The sequence below is a fragment of the Ciconia boyciana genome, chromosome 10 (genome assembly GCF_034638445.1).
Source record: "Ciconia boyciana chromosome 10, ASM3463844v1, whole genome shotgun sequence".
NCBI classification, from domain to species: Eukaryota; Metazoa; Chordata; class Aves; order Ciconiiformes; family Ciconiidae; genus Ciconia; species Ciconia boyciana.
The window spans coordinates 292310-313193 of NC_132943.1; the positions used below are offsets into that span (position 1 = coordinate 292310).

Here is a 20884-nt window from a genome sequence, read left to right on the forward strand (position 1 = left end):
GTAAGTCTGGACTTTGGTCTGCTTTTCTAAGGAGGTGTGAGACTTGGTTTCAGTGTTTGCTGACACTTTTCTGTCTTTTAGTTCAATTGAAATTTGACAGAAGTGTAGGCATCTAAGAGATTAAATTCCTCTAAACTTTGAAAATTGATAGGTAAAAGACAAACCCAAATTATTGCCTGCCACTGAAATGATGTCCAATAAACATTTATTTTGTTAGATATTGGGGAACGTATAGTACTGAGAACACTAGAAAACCAGAGTTCATTACTGCCATTGTTCTTAGAAGTGGGCTTTTTTTCATTGTTGGTTTTTGGGGGGCAGGGGTGCTGTTTGGTTGGTTGGTTGGTTGGGTTTTTTTAACTGTCTTTTATCTTACCTTTCCAAAGGAAATACTGTAGAAAATGAATCGAAGGTGGCTGTTGAGGACTGGTCAGAGGACGATGTTTCAGCCTGGCTTTGTGCACAAGACTTAGCAGACTTTGTTGAGCTTTTCAAAATTAATAACATTGATGGCAAGGAACTACTGAATCTTACTAAAGAAAGTCTGACTAATGAATTAAAAATTGGTAAGAGTATAGAAATCCAAATAGTTTTTAATCTTTAGAGTACGTGTGAAATGTTGGAATGAAAACAACTTAGGAGTTCCATTCATGGGTGTTTTTTTCTCTGAAATGCATTTTTATTTCATTACCAGGGCTGATAAAAACCCCTAATGTCACGTTATCCACAATACTCTTTTTTTTTTTTTTTTTTTTTTTTTTTTGGTCTTTGCTTATAGCTAGAGACATAAAATGCACTTCTACCAACAATGCCGTGTTAAGTGGTCTTACCTGCTTTAGTTTCTATTTTCCTTTTTAGATCTTGTATCATTAAGCTGTGGAAAAGGAATTTCAGCTTTTGTGTATACTTAATGATTCTGACTTTGGTAAATAGGGTATTCTATAGTTTTTTCCTATCAGTCTGCGAAAGTGCCAGCTTTATAATACTATGTGGTCAACTACCTTGTCTTTAGCAGTGAAATTCTTCAGTGTATTGTTACCATAATAGAAAAACACAAGGTATGTTTTAGTTTTTACTTATTTTGGAGATGAAGCATTTGATGTTGACATTTAGTAAGGATCAAGCAAAGCTTGCCTGGCTCAGGCACTTTATTTCATCAGGCGTCCTAGTTAATACAGTGTCCTGTCACTTTATTGCAAAACTCTGATTACATTTTAGAAGGGATCACAAGGAAGTGCCATATTAGTAATGATTCCACAGTGGTAATTCTGAAATAAGAAATTTAACTACACTGGTGAACTACACTGGAACTTTCTGAATATAAGCTCTCTATTCATTTTGATGGCTAGATTTAGGTGTAAATTAGGTGCTGGTATGTTTGCCAAAGTGAGATCAAGTATAGCAAAAGGCTGAATGAGTTAAGAAACCTTTTAAAAAGTACAGTTTTACTTTTAGAAGCTAGTATTCTTCATTGTAGGAAGACTCCTCCCTTCCTTTTTTGTTTTATATGTGTGTGTGTGGTATTGGTCTGTATCAGATCATAGTATCTCTGTGTATCAACTAGCTTTGCTGAATTCTAGAAGTCAACAGAGATGCTGGGAATCTGTCGGGAATTGTCATCCATGAAAGACACTTGGCTTCATCGGTTTTTGCACACATTTTCTTTAACATTGGAGTAGCCTAAAACTGTTGCAGCAATCACCATCTGAGGCTAATCAAATAATGCTGACTAGAAAGTTATGTGAGAATTGAATGCAATGTGACCAATGATGAGGACTGACCTGCTGAATATAGCATTCTCTATGGGAAAAAAATCAACAAAAGCATGTGTTGCCTGATAGATTTGTAATGACGCTATCAAGAACAATTTCAAACTCAAAGAAGAAAACAAAATCTGAGTTGTAAGAGCCCGTTGTGAGGCAGGCTATAAGATGCAAAGGATGGATGTGGCTTTAGACAAAGCACATGTAGAATACAGGCTGATTATGGGAAGCTGTTGCTTTCTGGCTCTTTCATTTGCTATAAAAGGATGCAGTGAGGATTGATTGTAGATATGAGCTGAAGTAGCTTCAGTATGTTCTTTCCTGTTAACAGGTAAAATGCTCAGTGCTCAGTCTCTATTCTCAAGACTTTGGTATTTTGCCATGCTTTTTCCTTAGCAGGTACTTTAACACCCATCATAAGATTATAGGGAAAGGAGTCAGATTTTCACAGGTATCGGGCAGCTATAAGAAATTTTTTAAAAAGCTCTGACTGAAATCACTTACTATCTTAATAATCATAAGCTACTCCACAAATATGAACCAGCATATATGCAATGTGAAGCAATGAGTTCCGCTTTAATGGTTATATGAAAGATGTTTTTAAAAGAAAATAATGAAATACACTACTCAGAGTCGCCAAATAAAATCATTCAAATCAGTCAGTTCTGAAGTGGTAAATGCTTGTGATTCTGCTTCTACGTATCATTCTACAACTATAATTGTCACAGAATAGAAATTACAGCCTGATATATTTGTCTTGACGAATTGTGCTCTATCTGCCATGGCTCAAGCATTTACAAAATAGGAAAATACTATGTGCTAAAGCTTACATGGTTTTCAGTGTTATTCAAATTCCAGTTTAACTAAATTTTAGAAGTCCATCACTATACAAATACTTGAAAGAGCATGTCCTTTCTCTCCTTGATAACCTGTTTTCTTTGCTCTACAAATGCAACATTTACCAGTTCCATAAGATCTTGCCAAAGAACTCTTGAGGTTTTTTACAGTCTTTGCAAAGGGAGGGTTTTTTTAGACCATTTTACTTGATGATTGATAGGATAGGAGCTTTTTCTTCTATTATTTTTTATTAGCTCCTCTTTTTTGTCCTGTTAGTCTTTGCTTCAGCTCTGATTTGCATGTAATAAAAAGGGTATGCTCACGCCTTTGAAGGCGTTTAATCTAAGAGAAAATGATCAGGAAGTAGTTCACATAACATTTAATTAGCTGCTTTGATTGTTTTTGAGAGCTTTTTGAAAGAATGCTTCATTACCGTGCAAATGGGAACTAGCCTCTTTCCAACCTAATTGCCATATAATATAAATAACACTGTATTAAACTCTGTAAGAACAAAAGTAAAGTGACCATTATATACATTCTGGCTGAAAAGCTTGTGTACATTCAACAAAGTTCAGGATTTCTCATTCTTAACAGACACAATGACACATTCATTGAAATTCTGTGATGCAGTTGAGTCAGAAAAAAAGGAATACACGTCCTCTTCCAATTCAGAATACAAGGTGGGGGTACCTTATTCCATGCCTGCATACTCTTTTTCCTATCAGGCTAACTGATTTTGTTAATGTAAGGTGAATCTTGACTTCAGATTCATGTAAAGTGTATGTAAGGTGAATCTTTGTTTGCAGAGAGAGAGAGCAGGAGGTGAGACTAGGTCTAATTTTTGGAAAACCACACCTTCAGTTTAGGGGTTAGTGCCATACAAAGCATTTTGTACTGTAATATCACAAATTGTAAAGAAGTTGGAGGCATTCCAAATACTTTCCCTTCTTCTGCAGCACATTGAGAAGGCTTCTTTTCATGTGACTCTGAACTGATTTAGGTTAGGTATGTAAAGAGATCACATTGTCTTAAAGACAGTTCAACCCTTTCCTCACTTACTGCAGGGTGTCCTTAGAACATAACTTAAAACAAGGATGAATACACATAAACTACATTTTGAAATCTCCGATCAGGCTGACTTTGTCTTCTCTTCATCAGCAATGTACTATCAAAGATGTGGGGTTTTTGTCTTCCTCTCTTGGTTTTAAGGTTTCGCTTTAGGTACATACAAAAAATATTAGTAAGTTCTTTCCTGTTTCACATCTTTATCAAGAAACCCTGGGTCTGAGAGTGAGCTTGAAAACAACATTTTGGAGCAGAATTTGAATCACTTGTGATTCACCATGCCTTACATGTATACTGAAGTAGGAGTAAACTTTGGGGGAATTGCTCAGTATAGATTAAACAGAAAATCGCACGTGCTTTGCCTATATCAACAAAATCTTATTTTAAGTGTTCTTTTATAACTAGTTTTCAAAAGATGATGCGTCATGGATAATTCTTTAATCCCTGACTAGAGATTTACTCAGGAGGTAGTTAATTGAGGTGGAAACTGGATGCAATAATCTTTAATCTGTTTGCATGAGAGGAATTTAGGAAAAATTGCCAATATGATGAAGATTGTAGAAGATGCCCTCAAAATCCAGTTATAACTACAGAATTATTGAACCTTTTGAACCTTTCTTTCCTTTGGTTATATTCTTAATTTTTCTTGATCCCAAACTGATCCTGTGGATTTTTACAAAATTGCCATGCAAACTCTTCCTAAGAATAAGCATGAATTTTTATTGTATTTCAGTACTGTATTTCAGGTCTTACATTGTCTTTATCTTTACATGTCACTACATAATCCTTACTACGGAAATGCAGGTTAATTTTTTTCTTTTGCATATATTTTTCTTACTCCGTGACATCTTTTGTCTTTGCTGGTTGAAATGACTTGCATATCAGTGTGACTGAGTTTTATCCCTTTGCACACATTGTTTGAGGCAGCTGATTAATTGTACGGTAAAGCTGGAAGCACTGGTGTGTTAAGGCCAGTCTGCTTGGCAGTCTGCAGATATGGTAGAGGAGTTGGTTGGAAGGCTGTTGTGTCAGCTCTTTATTTTAGTACTTTAGTATTTTAGATGGAAAATTAACCAGAGTAGGAACTAGCATTTACCACTACTAGATTGGAAGAAAAAATTGTGACACATTACACCCGCAGGTTTTTTTGACGTAAAACAATTTTTAAAAGGAGGAATGTTTCATGCTGCTGCAAGATGAAGATATCTGGGATGCATTTCCAATCTTGACAGGTTAAAACTGTAGCGTGACAGTTTATAGAACTATAAAATTACTTTTCTCATTGTCAGGTTTCTTTTTTCCTCTTCTGCTCACAATTAAGTTGGAAAGAATGGCTGCTGTCTCAAACACAGATATGGCTCTTTTTTCAGATTCACAGCTATTGTATATTCTCAGTAAACAGGTAATAGTAAGTACTCAGATCAGTTTTGGGATACTTAAATAAACTTGTGGTCCTTCATGGGGGAGTATGTGTTAATTGGTATATCGTGCCTTACACGATAATGAAAAAGAGTTTATAGCACAATATGTACATTGTAGAGAGAAGAGCTTGCAAGTACCACAAATCTCAGATCAGAGTATTCTTCCTTTAAAAAAAAAACAAAACCAAAACGAATGCAATTTTCATAGACAAAATACCGGCACTCAGGCTCCACAGGTCATTTTTAGCAAGAGAGATTATATTTAATTGAACTGAAATGAATGAATTGAATCTTTACTAAAACCAAAGATTCTCACTGCTCAGAATAACAGGGCTCCTCTTCCCCTAGCCATCCCCACCATTGGATTTTTTTTTTTTTTAAGGAATTTTGTTTTCTGCCAAGAACCAGCTCTACTACCTTCACTTGCAATAGTACATTACTATATCTAATTTGAGAACATTTGTAGTAATATATTCATATACAATCAAAAATACCAATCGTGAACACTAAGTATGTGTTAGACTGGAGCTGTACGTCAGTATAAAAGGCAATGATGACTAGGCCACTGGGCATTTTAATCATGTTTTTTGAAAACAATTTATTCTGAAATGTTGTTCTCCCCCCAACATATAAGATGGTGTTCAGATTTGGTCAGAAGCTGCATGCGTTTTTTCAGCATAAGTTTCTTCTTGGATACAGCTGTTTTGTTTTGTTTTGTTTTTTCCCTAAATGAAGTATGCATTATTTTTGTTTACATGGAGTGAGTGCATGGTCCTTTCACTGCTTTTGCTTGGGATGTCTTGTTTTGATAGTGAAACTGTAAATGTACGTCATTTCATATAGCACTTTAAATAGCATAAACGAAGCACTGATGTCTTATGTTGCTTTGCAGATAGTCATGCCACTACGGTATTTGGTTTTGTTCCTAGTGAATGAGAAGTATAAACTGATTCTGCACAATGTGTGGGAATAAACATAACTTGTGTGTCCCCACCCCCTCCCCACCTTTAGTGGTTGGAATCAAGCATTAAACTAGATTGTGAACAATCTTTTTGGCAGATGTATTCATAAAATATATCTCACAAAATGCAAACAAACGTGATGAGAATTTATAAATTATTTAGATTCCCATACATTAATCTCAATATAATTTGTAAGTGTAAAGCCCCACCATGAATCCAAATTTAAGTTAGTGGCATTTGTACTATTTCATAATATCTAATTCTGTGCCGAACATTTTTAAAAAAAGAGTTGAGCAACTCATCAAGATACTCTTACTTTGCGCTCTAGAGCTGATAGAAGTTAGTGAACGTTTTCTGCAATCAGTTTAGCAGTAGCAGTGTTGCACAGTGGTGAGGTCCGGTGGGAACAATCTCATGCATCGTGATAAAGGAGGTCTGATACTGAGACCTTGAACAAAAGGTAGAGGCCCGTGGGTATCATGAGGGCTTCAGTATGTTTTACCCAGGTTTTTTAAGGTTTATCATAATCTTGCCAAGGGGATTGTCCACAGTGAGGTTATTTTTTTTATTTCTTTAAGAATGGACAGTTGGGAGTAAATGAAGTTTTATGGTTTTATTGATATTGTGTGAATGAGAGTGCACCTCATTATAAAGGTGATGCACTTTTCTGGGGAGAGGAATGCCAGTGTACAATTTAATTGTAAAAATAAGTTATTTCGATTTTGATACAGGTTGCTTACGCAGGTGTTGCTTGAGCATTGAGGTGCTGCAAGTCTAAGACATTATCTTTCATGAAATAGGAGCATACAACAATGAAGTGTAATTTGCAGGCACAGTGTACAAACAGACCTTGTTGTTTTGATGCATTGTTTGAAGACAGCAAAATTACTGTTGATGCATCTTCACTTTATCGGCTTGAGTGCCTCTGAACTAAACAGTCTGAAAGAAAGCAGGGCAGCATGGCACAACCATAATTGTGTTTGTAGTTTTATTTTTAGATTAGGAGGACATTAATCTTTTAAAAAACACAGGTTCAGGCATTCTTCAGTCATCCCTTTGTAAGCCATAGGACAGCAATACTATACAACAGGTGTAGTGTATTGTAGTAGAGATGTAAATGACCTTGTATAACAAAAGCTAATGTGAAGAGTAAGGGAAATCCAATGAATTATACTTCTGCTGAAATGGTATGTCCTTACATTTAGCATAACTGGAAGGACACAGCAGTCAGTAAAAAAGCAGTCAGTCCCTGTAATGTTAGTGGTACTCAGATTTTTACTCTGTGATTACTTTTTTAATCCCTGCAAACAGATAGTCACTGCACCAATAGTGTGTTTTGTAACACATCAGGCATTTAGAGAAATGACTGTATTTGTGGCTTGAAATTAGTTATTTACACTATGCCAGCTCCTTCTATTATGGATCTTGTATTTTATGGCTTGTATTAAATTTTAAACAATGTTTATATAAATTTAAATGCTTTAAGCATTCAAAGTTGTGTCAATATTTTAAAAGCATTTTTCTAAGACTAATATGAAAAAGCCATTTTAAGATTTGTTGATGAGCTTTTTCAGGGCTCCTCTGGCAGGGAATGTTTTTATTATTTTTAAAAAATCTGGCACAGTTGGAAGCTAAACACTCGTTCTGGCATGGTACAGTAGGAGAAAGACACAGCTGAGAAGTGAATGGGTGTGATACTTGCCATGCGGCAGAAATTAGCTTCACCAGGAGATTGACAGATGATCCGGGAAAAAAAAGGGGGTGTCAGGAAGGTAATTTTGCACACATGCTACCGCAGAACCATAGAATGATAGAATGGTTTGGGTTGGAAGGGACCTTTAGAAATCATCTAGTTCCAACCCCCCTGCCATGGGGCAGGGATGCCTTCCATTACATCAGGTTGGTCAAAGCCCATCCAGCCTGGCCTTGAACACTTCTGGGGATGGGACATCCACAACTTCTCTGGGCAACCTGTCGCAGTAAAAAAAATTATTCCCTATGTCCAGTCTAAACCTACCCTCTTTCAGTTTAAAACCACCGCCCCTTGTCCTGTCACTGCAGGCCCTGGTAAAAAGTGTGTCTCCATTTTTCTTATGATCCCCCTTTATATATTGAAAGGCTGCAACAAGGTCTCCCAGAGTCTTCTCCAGGCTGGACAAACCCAGCGCTCTCAGCCTTTCTTCCCAGGAGAGGTGTTCCAGCCCTCTGATCAGTGTTGTGGCCCTCCTCTGGACCTGCTCCAACAGGTCCACATCTTTCTTGTACTGGGGACCCTAGAGCGGGACGCAGTGCTCCACGTGGGGTCTGACGAGAGCCGAGTAGAGGCGGAATACCTCCCTCAACCTGCTGGCCACGCTTCTTTTGATGCAGCCCAGAATACGACTGGATTTCTGGGCTGCAAGTACACATTGCCGGCTCATACCTCATTTTTCATCCACCAATATTCCCAAGTCCTTCTCTGCAGGGCTGCTCTCCATCCATTCATCCCCCAGTCTGTACTGATACTGGGGATTGCCCCGACCCCGGTGCAGGACCTTGCACTTGGTCTTTTTGAACTTCATGAGTTGGCCCACTCCTCAAGCCTGTCAAGGTCCCTCAGGATGGCATCCCTTCCCTCGAACAAATCAACTGCACCACTCAGCTTGGTGTCACTTGCAAATTTGCTGAGGGTGTACTCAACGCCACTGCCTATGTCACTGATGAAGATATTAAATAGTATTGGTTGATGTGCGGACCTGTGAGGGACACCACTCGTTACTGGTTTCCATTTGGACGTTGAGCTATTGACTGCAACTCTTTGGACATGGTCAGCCAGCCAACTCCTTATCCTTCTAGCAGTCCACCCATCAAACCCATCTGTAATTTAGAGACGAGGATGTTTTGTGGTATCGTGTTAAAGGCCTTACAGAAGTCCAGGTGAATAGCACCAGTAGTTCTTCCCTTATCCACCAATGCAGTCATAGAAGGCCACCAGATTAGTCAGGCATGATTTGCCCTTTGTGAAGCCATATTGGCTCTCTCTAGTCACCTCCGTGTCATCCATATGCCTTGACATAGCTTACAGGAGGATCTGTTCCATCTTCTTACCAGGCAGAGAGGTGAGGCTGACTGGTCAATAGTTCCCAGGGTCCCCCTTTTTACCATTTTTAAAAATGGGTCAATCAAACTGTAACTCAGACTAAGGAATGGAAGCCCTACAACTGGCATATGATTTTATTCTTGCTGCTGCGTGCTTCCATTTTGTAAATTGGCACTCGTTACCACTTACAGTGAAGATGAATGCATATATTAATTGTGGCTTGAATTCAAGAAGTAGAAACGTGGTTCTGGATCTCCAGTAGCAGAGTCACAAGAACTCATAAGGCCTGGAATGCAAAGTCTCAGAACCTCTGTCTGAGTCTAATTATATGTGTGTTGTGCAGACATGGCTGAAAAGCAGAAGATTAAATATGTGCTAGTAAGCTTATACTTGAGCGAATGGTTCTACTTTATGTGTTTTTTCTCCAGTTATGCAGTGTAAAGAGTGTAAGGAACATAAAGAACCTCTTAATGGAGTCTCCTGATCCTGCTACAGTGTCAGTGAATTTTGCTGTCCTGCTTGGTGTAATAGTCTATAGAAGAGCAGTTGATGCATACACTTGGGAAGTGAGAAAGGTGGACTTCATGCTGCACAGCCTAAGGCCCTGGAGTCCAGACTGTCTGATGTCTAGGGGCAGTCCTAAACCACTAAGCTGTTACACAGAGGGTTGGAAGTGGAGTAAATATCACATCCTTCTCATCCTGTTTTGTGTAATGCTACACCAACAGCGGAGTCCTTGTGTCAAGTGTGCTCAGCCTTATTGGAATTAGACTTTTTGGGAGATTAAGCAACATCTGAATGCCTCCCTACGGATCTGTGACAAACTCGGCACTTTGTGTCCATAATGGTGACATAAATATGACCCTGTGCCAAACTGCAGGGCAAACCTGGTCCAAGGGTGATGAGTCCTCACTCAGGTGCTTTAGTGGTAGGTAGTCTTCTGTTAGGAGGTGATGATGGCACTTGTGCACTCTTACACCTTCATATTGCTATTTATGTAATCCAGTTTCAAGGGAGAAACACTGCTATCTTCTAGTCTGTCTCAGTTTTATGTACAGTTAGCTTTGCACGTGCAGCAGTGTGTATGTGATTCTATTATGCATCAACTAAAATGCTGTCCTGACAGGTAGCCGTGTCTTTGCAGCAATGTTGCACTTGCGTTTGTTTTACTGTTTGTTTTCATTACTCCACAAGGTTATTGTTAGCCAACAGGAGTGGCATGCTGTAGTTGAGCTGTTTGTAGTGGTGGCCAGGGGTGTCTGCAGATTTTTCTGTGTTAGGTGGGGGTGGTGAGATAGAGCTGTGTCTCCTGTAACACAACCGCTAATTAATGCAAGACCTACATGTCTGTGTTGTCACTTCATGTACAAATAATTTTCAGAGTCTCTAGGCCTGCGCAGTAGAGTCCTCCAGAAAATTGAAGAACTGAGGATGAAAATGATGTCTGTTTCTGTTGCTATCCCTGATGAGTTCTTATGTCCTATAACAAGGGAGCTTATGAAGGATCCTGTCATTGCAGCAGGTATGTCTTTAAATGACATTGACTAAAGTGAATGACTTAAGGGTAAAGAAAGACAGGTGTGGCAACACAAAAATGGGCATATCTTACTGGTTGTAGAAGGATAAACTATTCTAAATAGCTATTGCAACAAAATAGAACTGTGGTAAATGTTTAATTTGCCAAATTACATGTCTGATATGTAGAAAAATACTGTATGAAGCAATTCACTTAGTATCGGCTCTGCCAATGAGGCTGTATATATATATATTTTTTAATGTTCCTTCCTTTATGTGCCTTGCAAATATAATTACAAGCCCAATTACAGAGTTGTCTCGGTAAGCGCGAAATGGAATTGTGCACACGGCGGGGGGGGGAATGGGACATGACCAAAAACCAGACTCATTACTACTCTTAGCACACCATGTATATGGCACTTAAAAGTTTGTACAGAATGAGATTCATTTAAATTAAAAAAGATCTTGGAACTGAGATATGCAAAGAACAGAAGAAGTTATGTAGTTAAAATATTTTATGAAGAACTAGTGTTTTATAGTTCTAATACTGGGGGCAGGGACGGGCGGCACATGATCATCAAAAGACCAGTATATTTTTTTTGATGCTCTGTAAACAGTGACTCACTTCCTACAGTTTTGAGGTATCAGGCCAGAATTAAAATGTTCAAAAACATTTGCTAACTGCTGGAGTGGTAAGCACTGCACTTACTTAACGGGGCTTGAGCTTCTAAACAATAGCAGTAGGAGGACAGCCTTGCATATCCTTTTTTTATGTAATTTTTGAATAAGGATACATAGCTTTGGAGCAGGATAGTTTTGTTGAAAAGCTGAAAATTACTGCCAGTCACTATTCACATGTATATTACAGAATCACAGAATCATATAGGTTGGAAAAGACCTTTAAGATCATAGAGTCCAATCGTAAACGTAACACTACCAAGACCACCGCTATACCATGTCCCTAAGCACCTCATCCAAACATCTTTTAGATACTTCCAGGGATGGGGACTCAACCACTTCCCTGGGCAGCCTGTTCCAATGCTTGACAACCCTTTCAGTGAAGTAAAATTTCCTAATATCCACTCTGAACCTCCCCTGGCGCAACTTGAGGCCATTTCACTTGTTACCGTCTCGTCCTATCACTTGTTACCTGGGAGAAGAGACCGACCCCACCTCTCTACACCCTCCTTTCAGGCAGTTGTAGAGAGCGATGAGGTCTCCCTTCAGCCTCCTTTTCTCCAGGCTGAACAACCCCAGGTCCCTCAGCCGCTCCCCATCAGCCTTGTGCTCTAGACCCTTCCCCAGTTTCGTTGCCCTTCTCTGGACACGCTCCAGCCGTTCAGTGTCTCTCTTGTAGTGAGGGGCCCAAAACCGAACACAGCATTCGAGGTGCGGCCTCACCAGTGCCGAGTACAGGGGGATGATCACTGCCCTAGTCCTGCTGGCCACGCTATTCCCAATACAAGCCAGGATGCCATTGGCTTTCTTGGCCACCTGGGCACACTGCTGGCTCATGTTCAGCCGGCTGTCGACCAACACCCCCAGGTCCTTTTCCTCCAGGCAGCTTTCCAGCCGCTCTTCCCCAAGGCTGTAGCGTTGCATGGGGTTGTTGTGACCCAAGTGCAGGACCCGACACTGAGCCTTGGTGAACCTCATACAATTGACCTTGGCCCAAATAGGCATTTTTTAAGAGAAACTGTTGACCTTTTAAAGTAAAATGTTCACCGTGTATTTGATCAATGATAGTATTTACTATCTATCTAATAAATATTGCCTGTGTGCCATTCAGTATTCCTGTATTAGACTGCTGTCCTGAAACATGGGATTCCTGTGCTTTTCAGAACACAGGGTGGGCATATCTGGGAGTTCCTCACACTGCTTTATTTTTATAGATGTTGATGAATAATAACAGAAATGTTAGCGATTGATTGTGGCAGGAGAGAGGTTGGTTTATGGCAAGACAGGTGAAGGAAAGTATAGTTTTGTGTTTGGAAACTTCTGTATTCACTAGCTAGCTACTTCACTGCCCAGCACTATAGAACTGAAGGTCCTGTAGTATGAACACAGCTGACTAAGATGTGGGCAATTTTGCAGATTCAAACTGGAGGAATTTAGATATTTCTGAGATTAGAAGGTAACTGAAGTGAGCTGGCTATTTTGCTTAGTTCAGTAAGCTGAGTAAGAGTCAAGTAAAACTTTTGTGCTGCTGTGCTATGATGTAGAATTTAAGAAAAAATAAAAAGAAGGTAGAATGCCAAACTGCATATTTCTTTTACTCAAGTGACCAGCCTAAATAAGATGTTTTCCATGTTAAGTGGCTCATATTCAATAAAGGGGAAGGAAATAAGAGTGTAGCCCTGTGTTAGAGGAGGGGTGGAGGACACAGGTTTGTGTTTCATCAGACGGAGGTGTTCCTGGGTGACTGTGCTAAGACTTGGCTGGGGGGGGGAGGAGGGTATGGTTTATTCCTCTATTCCTGCGCTCTAAGTACCAGCTTGTTTCGGTACTGACTGGAAGAGCTGAAGACCTGAAGTGAGAGAGGTGTCGAGGGCTGAGTGCGTGCCCAAGGCAGGGCTTGGTTGGCCAGCTGAGTGCCAACAGCGTTCATCGCTGAGCACTGCACAGTAGCAGCCTTCAGCTGTGTTAGCCCTTGGATGTTCATGAGCTTTTACTTATGAGCATATTTACATTATAGATCATTCAAACTGAAAAGAAAGTCTTCTTTTTAACATGTGCATAATATATATTGGTGCTTTGCAGTCAGAGACAGAAATATTAAACTAGCCTGAACTGTTTATATTCATGGTCAACTTACTTTCATTGTCTTTTTTTTTTTTTTTTTTACTATAAAGGGTTCCTGAAGTGAAAAATTTTTTTAAAATGTTACTCAAGAACTTTAGATCCTCCTCAGTGGAACTGTTTGTTTAAATTGTTATTAAAAATCTAATAGTTTTACTAAGCAAGGGTGTGCAGTAAACAAACACCAATATGCCATTTGTGCATTTCAGTAAAGCACAGATTTGGTTTGGGGGTTTTTTTGGTTGGTTGGTTGTTGGTTTTTGTTGTGGTTTTTTTGTTTGTTTGTTTGGGGTTTTTTTGTGGGAAGTTCTCCCCCCCTTAGGCACTCTTTTTTTTTTTTTAACTGACATGCTCTGATGATTCCTTTTTACAGCCTTGTAATGAACTTTACCATCTGTATTGTATATGCTGCCTTAACCACAAATAAGGGCACAGGAAGATTTTTATGTAATTTGGTCCCGTTTACCACTTGTGTACCTTCGTCACAAGTTCATGCGCAAACATGGCTTAATCCCGTGACCTCAGCAGAGCCAATCCCTTGGGTGGGAAAGGGTTGGTTCTGCAAATGTCTGTTGCTGCCATGCCTCTGCTGCTAACAGACATGAGGCAAAATTCCAAGCCAACTGAAATCACTACAGCAGCAAAACATCTGTGTACAAGAAGTGGAGCCTTTTCTAAAGAGAACTAAATTTTGTGTGTCCCATGTTGTCCCCACCCCATGCTTGCTGCCATACCTGGCTTTTTTGGGGGAAGGCTTCAGACACTGCTGCAAGAATTCTTCAGAGTATGCTGCTTTATAGTCATCAATGAAGTGATGCAGCTGTAACTGGCTGATAAATTTGCAGTGCTTTCTAAAATAGCTTGTACTAGTTAGTTTGCCAAGTACAGTATAATTTAAAAAAAGTTGAACCAAATTTTGATCTTAATACTGCTGTATAAAGTTTTATTGTAATACATTTAACTATGCAATTTGAAACAAATATGTATGAGTTTATGGTAAAGCTTTCACAGACCATGTAATTTTTCTGTATCTCAATTTTCCTGTTTGGAAATATTGATTCCCTTACATCTCTTTTAACTTTAAATAGCTAAAATCTTTACAGTGCAACAGTGCCCAAGCATCCGTAATAACAGCTTTTGATGATGGTTTCTTTGTAGATGGCTATTCCTATGAAAAGGAAGCAATGGAAAACTGGATCAGCAATAAAAGACGATCTAGTCCCATGACAAATCTCCCTCTCCACTCCCTTATGCTTACACCAAACAGGTCACTAAAAATGGCTATCAGTCGCTGGCTAGAGACTCAGCAGAAATATAGTTAAACCACATATTTTGAAGATGTTTATTAAAATCAATTGAAATGAACTTCTATGTAGCTAAAGGAAATAATTGTATCAGAAGCAACTGGAAAGAAAAAATTGTGTTTCTGTTCTAATCTGTGGCTGTCATTTAAATGTTTGTTAGAAAGAAAATCTTCACTGTTGGAAGTTCCCAGAAAATTACTGAAAAACTTTTAAGTTATTGGTAATTTTACTTTGTGGTATTTCTGTTTAAGAAATGAAGTATTCAGATTCACCGTTTTTCAAATAAAGTTTTCTTAAAATTTGCACTACATTTATGAGTTTTGAGTCTTGATTTTGCCAAGTTCATCTCTCAGAAGATAAGAAACAGCAAAGTATATAATCCATATTTCTTCTTCTAATTTAAAAAACCAAAATGTGTCTTTCTCTGTTCCCTATTAGTGAACATGTAGTTGGAAAAGTTGGGAGAGAGTTTCTCCTGTAACCATCAGTGACTGCATCTCATCCCACAGGTATATTAATAATCTTTATTTTGTATGGAAAAAATACAGTAGCTGTGCAAAAATAGAACTACAGGACAAGACTAATATAGGACTTGTACAAAATATCAAAGAAACAGTAAAAAATAAATAAGCTAAAGCATAATGATGCAAAGTCAAAAAGATTTTGTAAAAATGGGTACGGCTGTTTACAATGTACATAAAACACTGTACACAAACAAGACATGAAAACAGTTGACCACTCCAACCTAACTGCACTCACAGGAACGTCACTACATCTGTTTATTTTCAGAATGTTCTTGCCAATATAAAACCTTATTTCCTCCGAACAGCTTCACAACTTCATCCTGTCATGCAACTGCACATACCTTTTCCTCAAACTTTTACCTTCACTCCATCGATTTCTTGGGTTTCCCATAAAAGCACTTACTAAACATTTCCTTGCTGTACCTTTTTCACAAATAAACAATAAATCATTTTGCTTTAAGATAGCACCCAAAGGTGATTAGATAAACTATATAAAGTGCGATTATTGTTAATATGCGGTAATATTGTGTTCTTCAGTGCAATAACCAATATGGTCAAAGCCTTTCAATACACATGCAAATGTCACTTTATTTTACTTGATTTCTTTTAGTTACTGAAAATAGTTTTATTTACATGTCAAAACATGGCCTCTTATAGTCTACTCATACACAAATTATTTATGCTTCCTAAATGTACATCATGCAACCCAAATTAGAGCCCACTAGAAAAGTGATAAAATACTTTGATTTAAAAAAACCCATACATATACAGATCTATTATGCAGCAGTTATCATTCTTAACACTGTTTTGAGAAGTAAGCACTTAAGCATTATAGAGGCACAATTATTATGTAAGTAAGTGGTGAGATGTAATATAGCCAAAAGCCAAGATTAAAGGAAAAACCCTATGTAAAGGGAAAGTCTTATTTAATGGTAAAAGGTAATGGATTTGGTAATCCTAGTTTGGTGGACTGATGATCCTAATTGACTCCTTCTACACAAATTTGCTATTCCAGTTACTGTAACTGTCCTGTGATGGTAGGAACAGTGTAAAGTGGTTGTATCCCATTAATTACTGGCCAAGATGGACAGCTTAAACTCACAAGTGACCAGCCAATCAGTATTTTGTATAGCAATAATACCCTATGATGTTGTGAGCTAAGTTTTACAACCCTGTAAATATACAGAATAATATTTATACATTTGATTCAATGAATGATCGCTTTGGTTTTGTAGACGTGACATGACTTAGACGGCCTTCCTTATTGATGTGAGACTGCTGTTTTGATATAGCATCTGGGTATAAATGCAAAGCTTGTTTAGGTGCTCTGTTGTCTTGACAGTGGGCAGGTATTCGGCACTTAGGCTCCTCGTGTTCTTTAGCTTGCATACCATTCTGGTTGCTGTCTCCTGGGGCAGCACCAGTAGAGGAAATTTTAGTTTGGTAGTGTTTGACCGAGAATGGCTCAAAATTTGAGGAGTGAATGCCCCCAGAAGCAGCATTTGTTGATAATCCATCTGATGCCTGAGAGTGCCAAGTGCGACTGGATTGAGTATTTTGCTGCTGAAACCTTGCAGTCTTATCCATGATTCCCATAAATGGGGTATTGCGAGGTCTGTGTTCAGCAATAGTACCCTGAACTTGATTAACATTATTCTCCTTGAGTCGAACGTCTGGGCCTAGCCCCTTAATACTATCCGAAAAACTACTGGCTGAAGTTAAGCTGCTAGTCGAGCTGGCAAGAATCATACTACTGGATGGAGAACTAGAAGAGACACCACTGGTTACAGGACTTTGCTGCCTTGCTTCACTGAAATTCATTTGAGTAGGGGCTGTTAACCTGTCAGTGGTTTTAGACTTATTTGCGAAAGAATGAGGAGAGAGTTTCTCATTATGCTGTGAATGGGAACACTGGCTGGACATAAACTTCTCATTGTACAGTTCAGAACCAGGACCTGTGGAAACACTTCCAGATGATAATGTGCTTGTCCCATCCAAATGCTGAATTTTAGAGTGCCGGACTAGCAAGGGACTTTGAGGAAGATGCTGAAAAGACGATTGTGTCTTTGTATTACACTGACTGCTTCCCATTTTTGAGCCAGGCTGGATGGAGCTCAGGTGCTGATTAGTTTTTACAATCTGTGCCTGCTTTGTTGGCTGCATGATCAAGCCTGGCTCTCTCAGATATTTATTGCCTGTTCTGCTTTGAGGGGACACAGATCTAGCTTTCTGCTGAACAACTTCCTGAAGGGTCCTGCTGTATGATGAAGCAGCTAAGGAACGTTGCAGCCTTTGCGGAGAGGAAACAGATTCATCAGAGCATGGCAGTTCTTCCTCCCTGTCTTGAAGATTAAAATTATCATTCACACCTTGTATAACGCCCTCCTCCTCATTATCAGAGTTGTTAATTTGCTGTAGTAGCTGTGGAGACTGATGCTTCTGTTGCTGTGTTCTCTGGAACTGTTTGCATTCCTCTTCTACTCGAGCCAGGAGGCGTTTTATCTCCTGATTGCTAGGACACAGCTGTGTGGCTTCACGTAAGTCAGCAAGAGCAGCAAGTAGCTTTCTATTTAGGGAGGGGGGAAAAAAAGTAAACTTAATAAAAACCTGGGGCAAATCTGAGTCTCAGCATTGCCTACTACTAATCCACCTCCACCATTTTCAAAGAAATATTCTGATTTGTCATCTCCTGCTGCAGGTGGTGACAATATAAGAACTGGATGTTCTCCAAACCAGGAAATTCTTTCCAACAGTGAAAGCGCAGACCCAGCCCTAAACCCTTCCCCTTGTATCGTAACAGCTTTTTCAGGAAGGCAGCAGAAGTCTGCTGATAACACTAGGAACTGAAGCTTTGTCTCATAAGCCATTTACTGTTATCTTCAGAGTAGGTAACTTGCTGAACTCTGCTTCATGACTATTTATTGTTCTGCTTAGAAGAGACACGGTGAATCAAAAAGGCACCTCTCCCTATACCTCAACTATACCACTACAGCTTGGTATTTTTCCAGCTTAAAGAGATGGTTCCTCCTCTCTCCCCTTGTTTTTATCTTGAACTGCTAATGATTCAACATATCCTGCCCTATAAAAGCACCCAGTTATTCTTGGTAATAAGTAATGCAGGGCTGGAGTTTGGTGGCACACTGCTGACAACATTCTGTTGAGTCACATGGAGTAGCAATCCCATTCACTCTTACACTTACAATAATCCTTCTTCATATCAATTTCTTACTTTCTGGACTGCCTAATAATTACCTAAATGAGTATTCAATATTGCTTTTTGCATTTGGTTGGCTTTAACTGATACAAAGACCTAATACAGATGGAAAGAGCACAAGGAAAATAACCTTTTCTTTGCAAGTTCCAAATACAACTAGTGGAAAAGAAAAACAGTTATTGAAAGTGTTAGGAAGTTAAAAAACAATCTGTGCAGGCAGGTGCACAGAAACAAACAATACCTGCTGTTCCTCTTGGCTCTTGCTCTAGCATAATAGGCTTCGTAAGACTTGGGTTTCAGATCCAATGCTTTGGTAGCAAACTCTTCAGCCATACCAAAGTCCTAATAATTTAAACAAATGTACTCATTATGCATTAACAATAAAAGAAAAATGCATGCTCTTTATTCATGGTACTGCTTCAAAAGTGCAGATAGCTTTTATGCAGTATAGAAAATGACCTTTATCAGTTAGCAAGAGCAGATATTTTCTGAAAGACAGAGAACAGACCTCATCTTGCTAACCTTGTCTCTCATGTCTAAGGGAAACTGACTCCAAGGTAGCTAACAAGCAATGTTAATATAGACAAGATATGGTTATTTTCAACGCAAAGGTGTTAAAATGCTAGAAGAGACTGCATTTAGAAATAATGCAATTATATAATTATTATATAAATATAGTTCTATAATTATTATATAATAATTAAAAATATATAAAGAAATAACAATAGCAGGATAAATGACCAACTCAGGCTTTAGAAAGTGTTTTGAAAAAGGCCAGTTAAAGACCTAGGAATTTAGAGAAAAACAAGAAAAATCAGGAAATGGGTTGGACTAGTCCAGAGCTTTCTTTGATAAGGTACATGAAATTTTTAGAGAAGAATTACACTAGAGGTAATGTATTTGGTTTTCATTTAAGAAGAACACAAAGTAAGAGTTTAGTAAATTATTGGTTAAACCAAAGACTGGAATTAAAGCAGTGTTGAAATGCCGGCAAAGATGGCTATGGGGAAGATAAAGGCAGAAGCAAGTCTAATTTTTATAACAGCCATGCACAGCAGAGGGTGTTCATGATACTGAAATATATTGACCATGATGATACAGGAGGTTGGAAAGTATTAACACCCCAAAAACTGTCCTGAGATAACCATGCAAGAGCAGAGTAATGTGATGAACTTGAGCTTTAGATGTAAGGTGATGCACTTCAGGATTAGCAAAATGTAAATGAGAGTTTATCAGTGGGCTATGATAAAGACACACATATGCACTAGTTGGTCACAGAGCCACTTTCTGCTGTTAGTTTGACGCAACTGAAAAAGCCAATCTCATCTAGGAAGGCATCAGGAGAGGTAGTTCTAGCACAGAAAGGAAAGGATTGGTACTGCTGTGCAAAGCAGTGGCAGAACTGCCTATGTAAGGTCCTGGACACCTATGTTTAGAAATTCTTCAAATTGGAGCAGATGCCAAGAACAACTTGGATGACTAAAGAATTAAGAAGTTACTGTTTGAAAATATTCAGAAAATTGGAAGTTTTTGCTCTGATGGTCATTCAGGTTCTTACCAGCTATCTGATGCACTGATGAAGGTACAAAGAAACAACCAGCGCATACAATACAGCCGTAGCAGTAGGTTATGCTGTATGATAACAAAGGGTAGTGGTGGCAGCATTTTCCATTTAGTCTTTTAAAAGTACCAAAAACATCCAGCAGTTCATCATTCCAAAATAACTGGGTTACATAAGAACAGCGGTAATAGATCCCCCACAGCAACACGCCCTCATTTTATGAGATGTCCCCAGTTATTGACACAACAAAGCCCGGTATCAGGATACAGTGAAAAGGATTCTAAAATAGCAAAAATAAATGTCCAAGTACAAACTCAATAACGCAGTAGAATAGAAGTCTAAGATTCCCAATGCCAGAGAGGGAACAGATCAACAGCACAAGCTTACATTTGTTTTTCGGCGACATCGTGATAAATTTAGGTATAATGAAACTCTCAGCTCATTGAATGCTTTCATTTCTTCTCCAAATCCTTCCCTCGGAAACTTCCTCAAGGCATACTGATAGCGCTGTGCTGCTTCCTTCATCTTACCTTTCTACAAATTTAGGGAACAAGAGGCTTTTCACAAACTCTTAATATTGCAATACTGTTGCAAAAAAGCACTTTTATATTTGACATCTACCAACAGGTGCTCTTCAAGTAGAAAACACAGAGCCAGATTTTTTAAAAAACTAAATATATGCAGTATGAATTACACACAGACACAATGAGAGAACTTGCATGTTAACTAGTTTGTGTTTGTTTCTAAACTCATACCTTTAATGGTATTTTGCCAGGATATTTGCATTAATACATACTACTTGTACCAGAAAAATTATGTATGTACAATTCATGTATGATA

The 20884-nt window shown here is 38.7% G+C and overlaps 2 protein-coding genes across 55 annotated transcripts in view; one reads left to right on the forward strand and one right to left on the reverse strand.

The window, feature by feature from the left end:
• The window catches only part of WDSUB1 (WD repeat, sterile alpha motif and U-box domain containing 1), a 33376-nt gene extending 18321 nt beyond the window's left edge, over nucleotides 1-15055 (forward strand). For 16 of the 17 annotated variants that reach the window (XM_072875146.1, XM_072875144.1, XM_072875149.1 and 13 more), the window contains 3 exons: nucleotides 387-566; nucleotides 10509-10649; nucleotides 14600-15055. In XM_072875146.1, coding sequence (XP_072731247.1) covers nucleotides 387-566; nucleotides 10509-10649; nucleotides 14600-14763 — 485 coding nt within the window. In that variant the 3' untranslated portion in view covers nucleotides 14764-15055. The remainder of the gene's footprint in view (nucleotides 1-386; nucleotides 567-10508; nucleotides 10650-14599) is intronic. The other variant, XM_072875153.1, reaches the window with a different exon arrangement.
• The window catches only part of TANC1 (tetratricopeptide repeat, ankyrin repeat and coiled-coil containing 1), a 125133-nt gene continuing 119296 nt past the window's right edge, over nucleotides 15048-20884 (reverse strand). For all 38 annotated transcript variants that reach the window (XM_072875093.1, XM_072875091.1, XM_072875089.1 and 35 more), the window contains 3 exons: nucleotides 20432-20578; nucleotides 18725-18825; nucleotides 15048-17835 (listed from right to left, as the gene is read on the reverse strand). In XM_072875093.1, the coding sequence (XP_072731194.1) occupies nucleotides 16464-17835; nucleotides 18725-18825; nucleotides 20432-20578 (1620 nt within the window). In that variant the 3' untranslated portion in view covers nucleotides 15048-16463. The remainder of the gene's footprint in view (nucleotides 17836-18724; nucleotides 18826-20431; nucleotides 20579-20884) is intronic.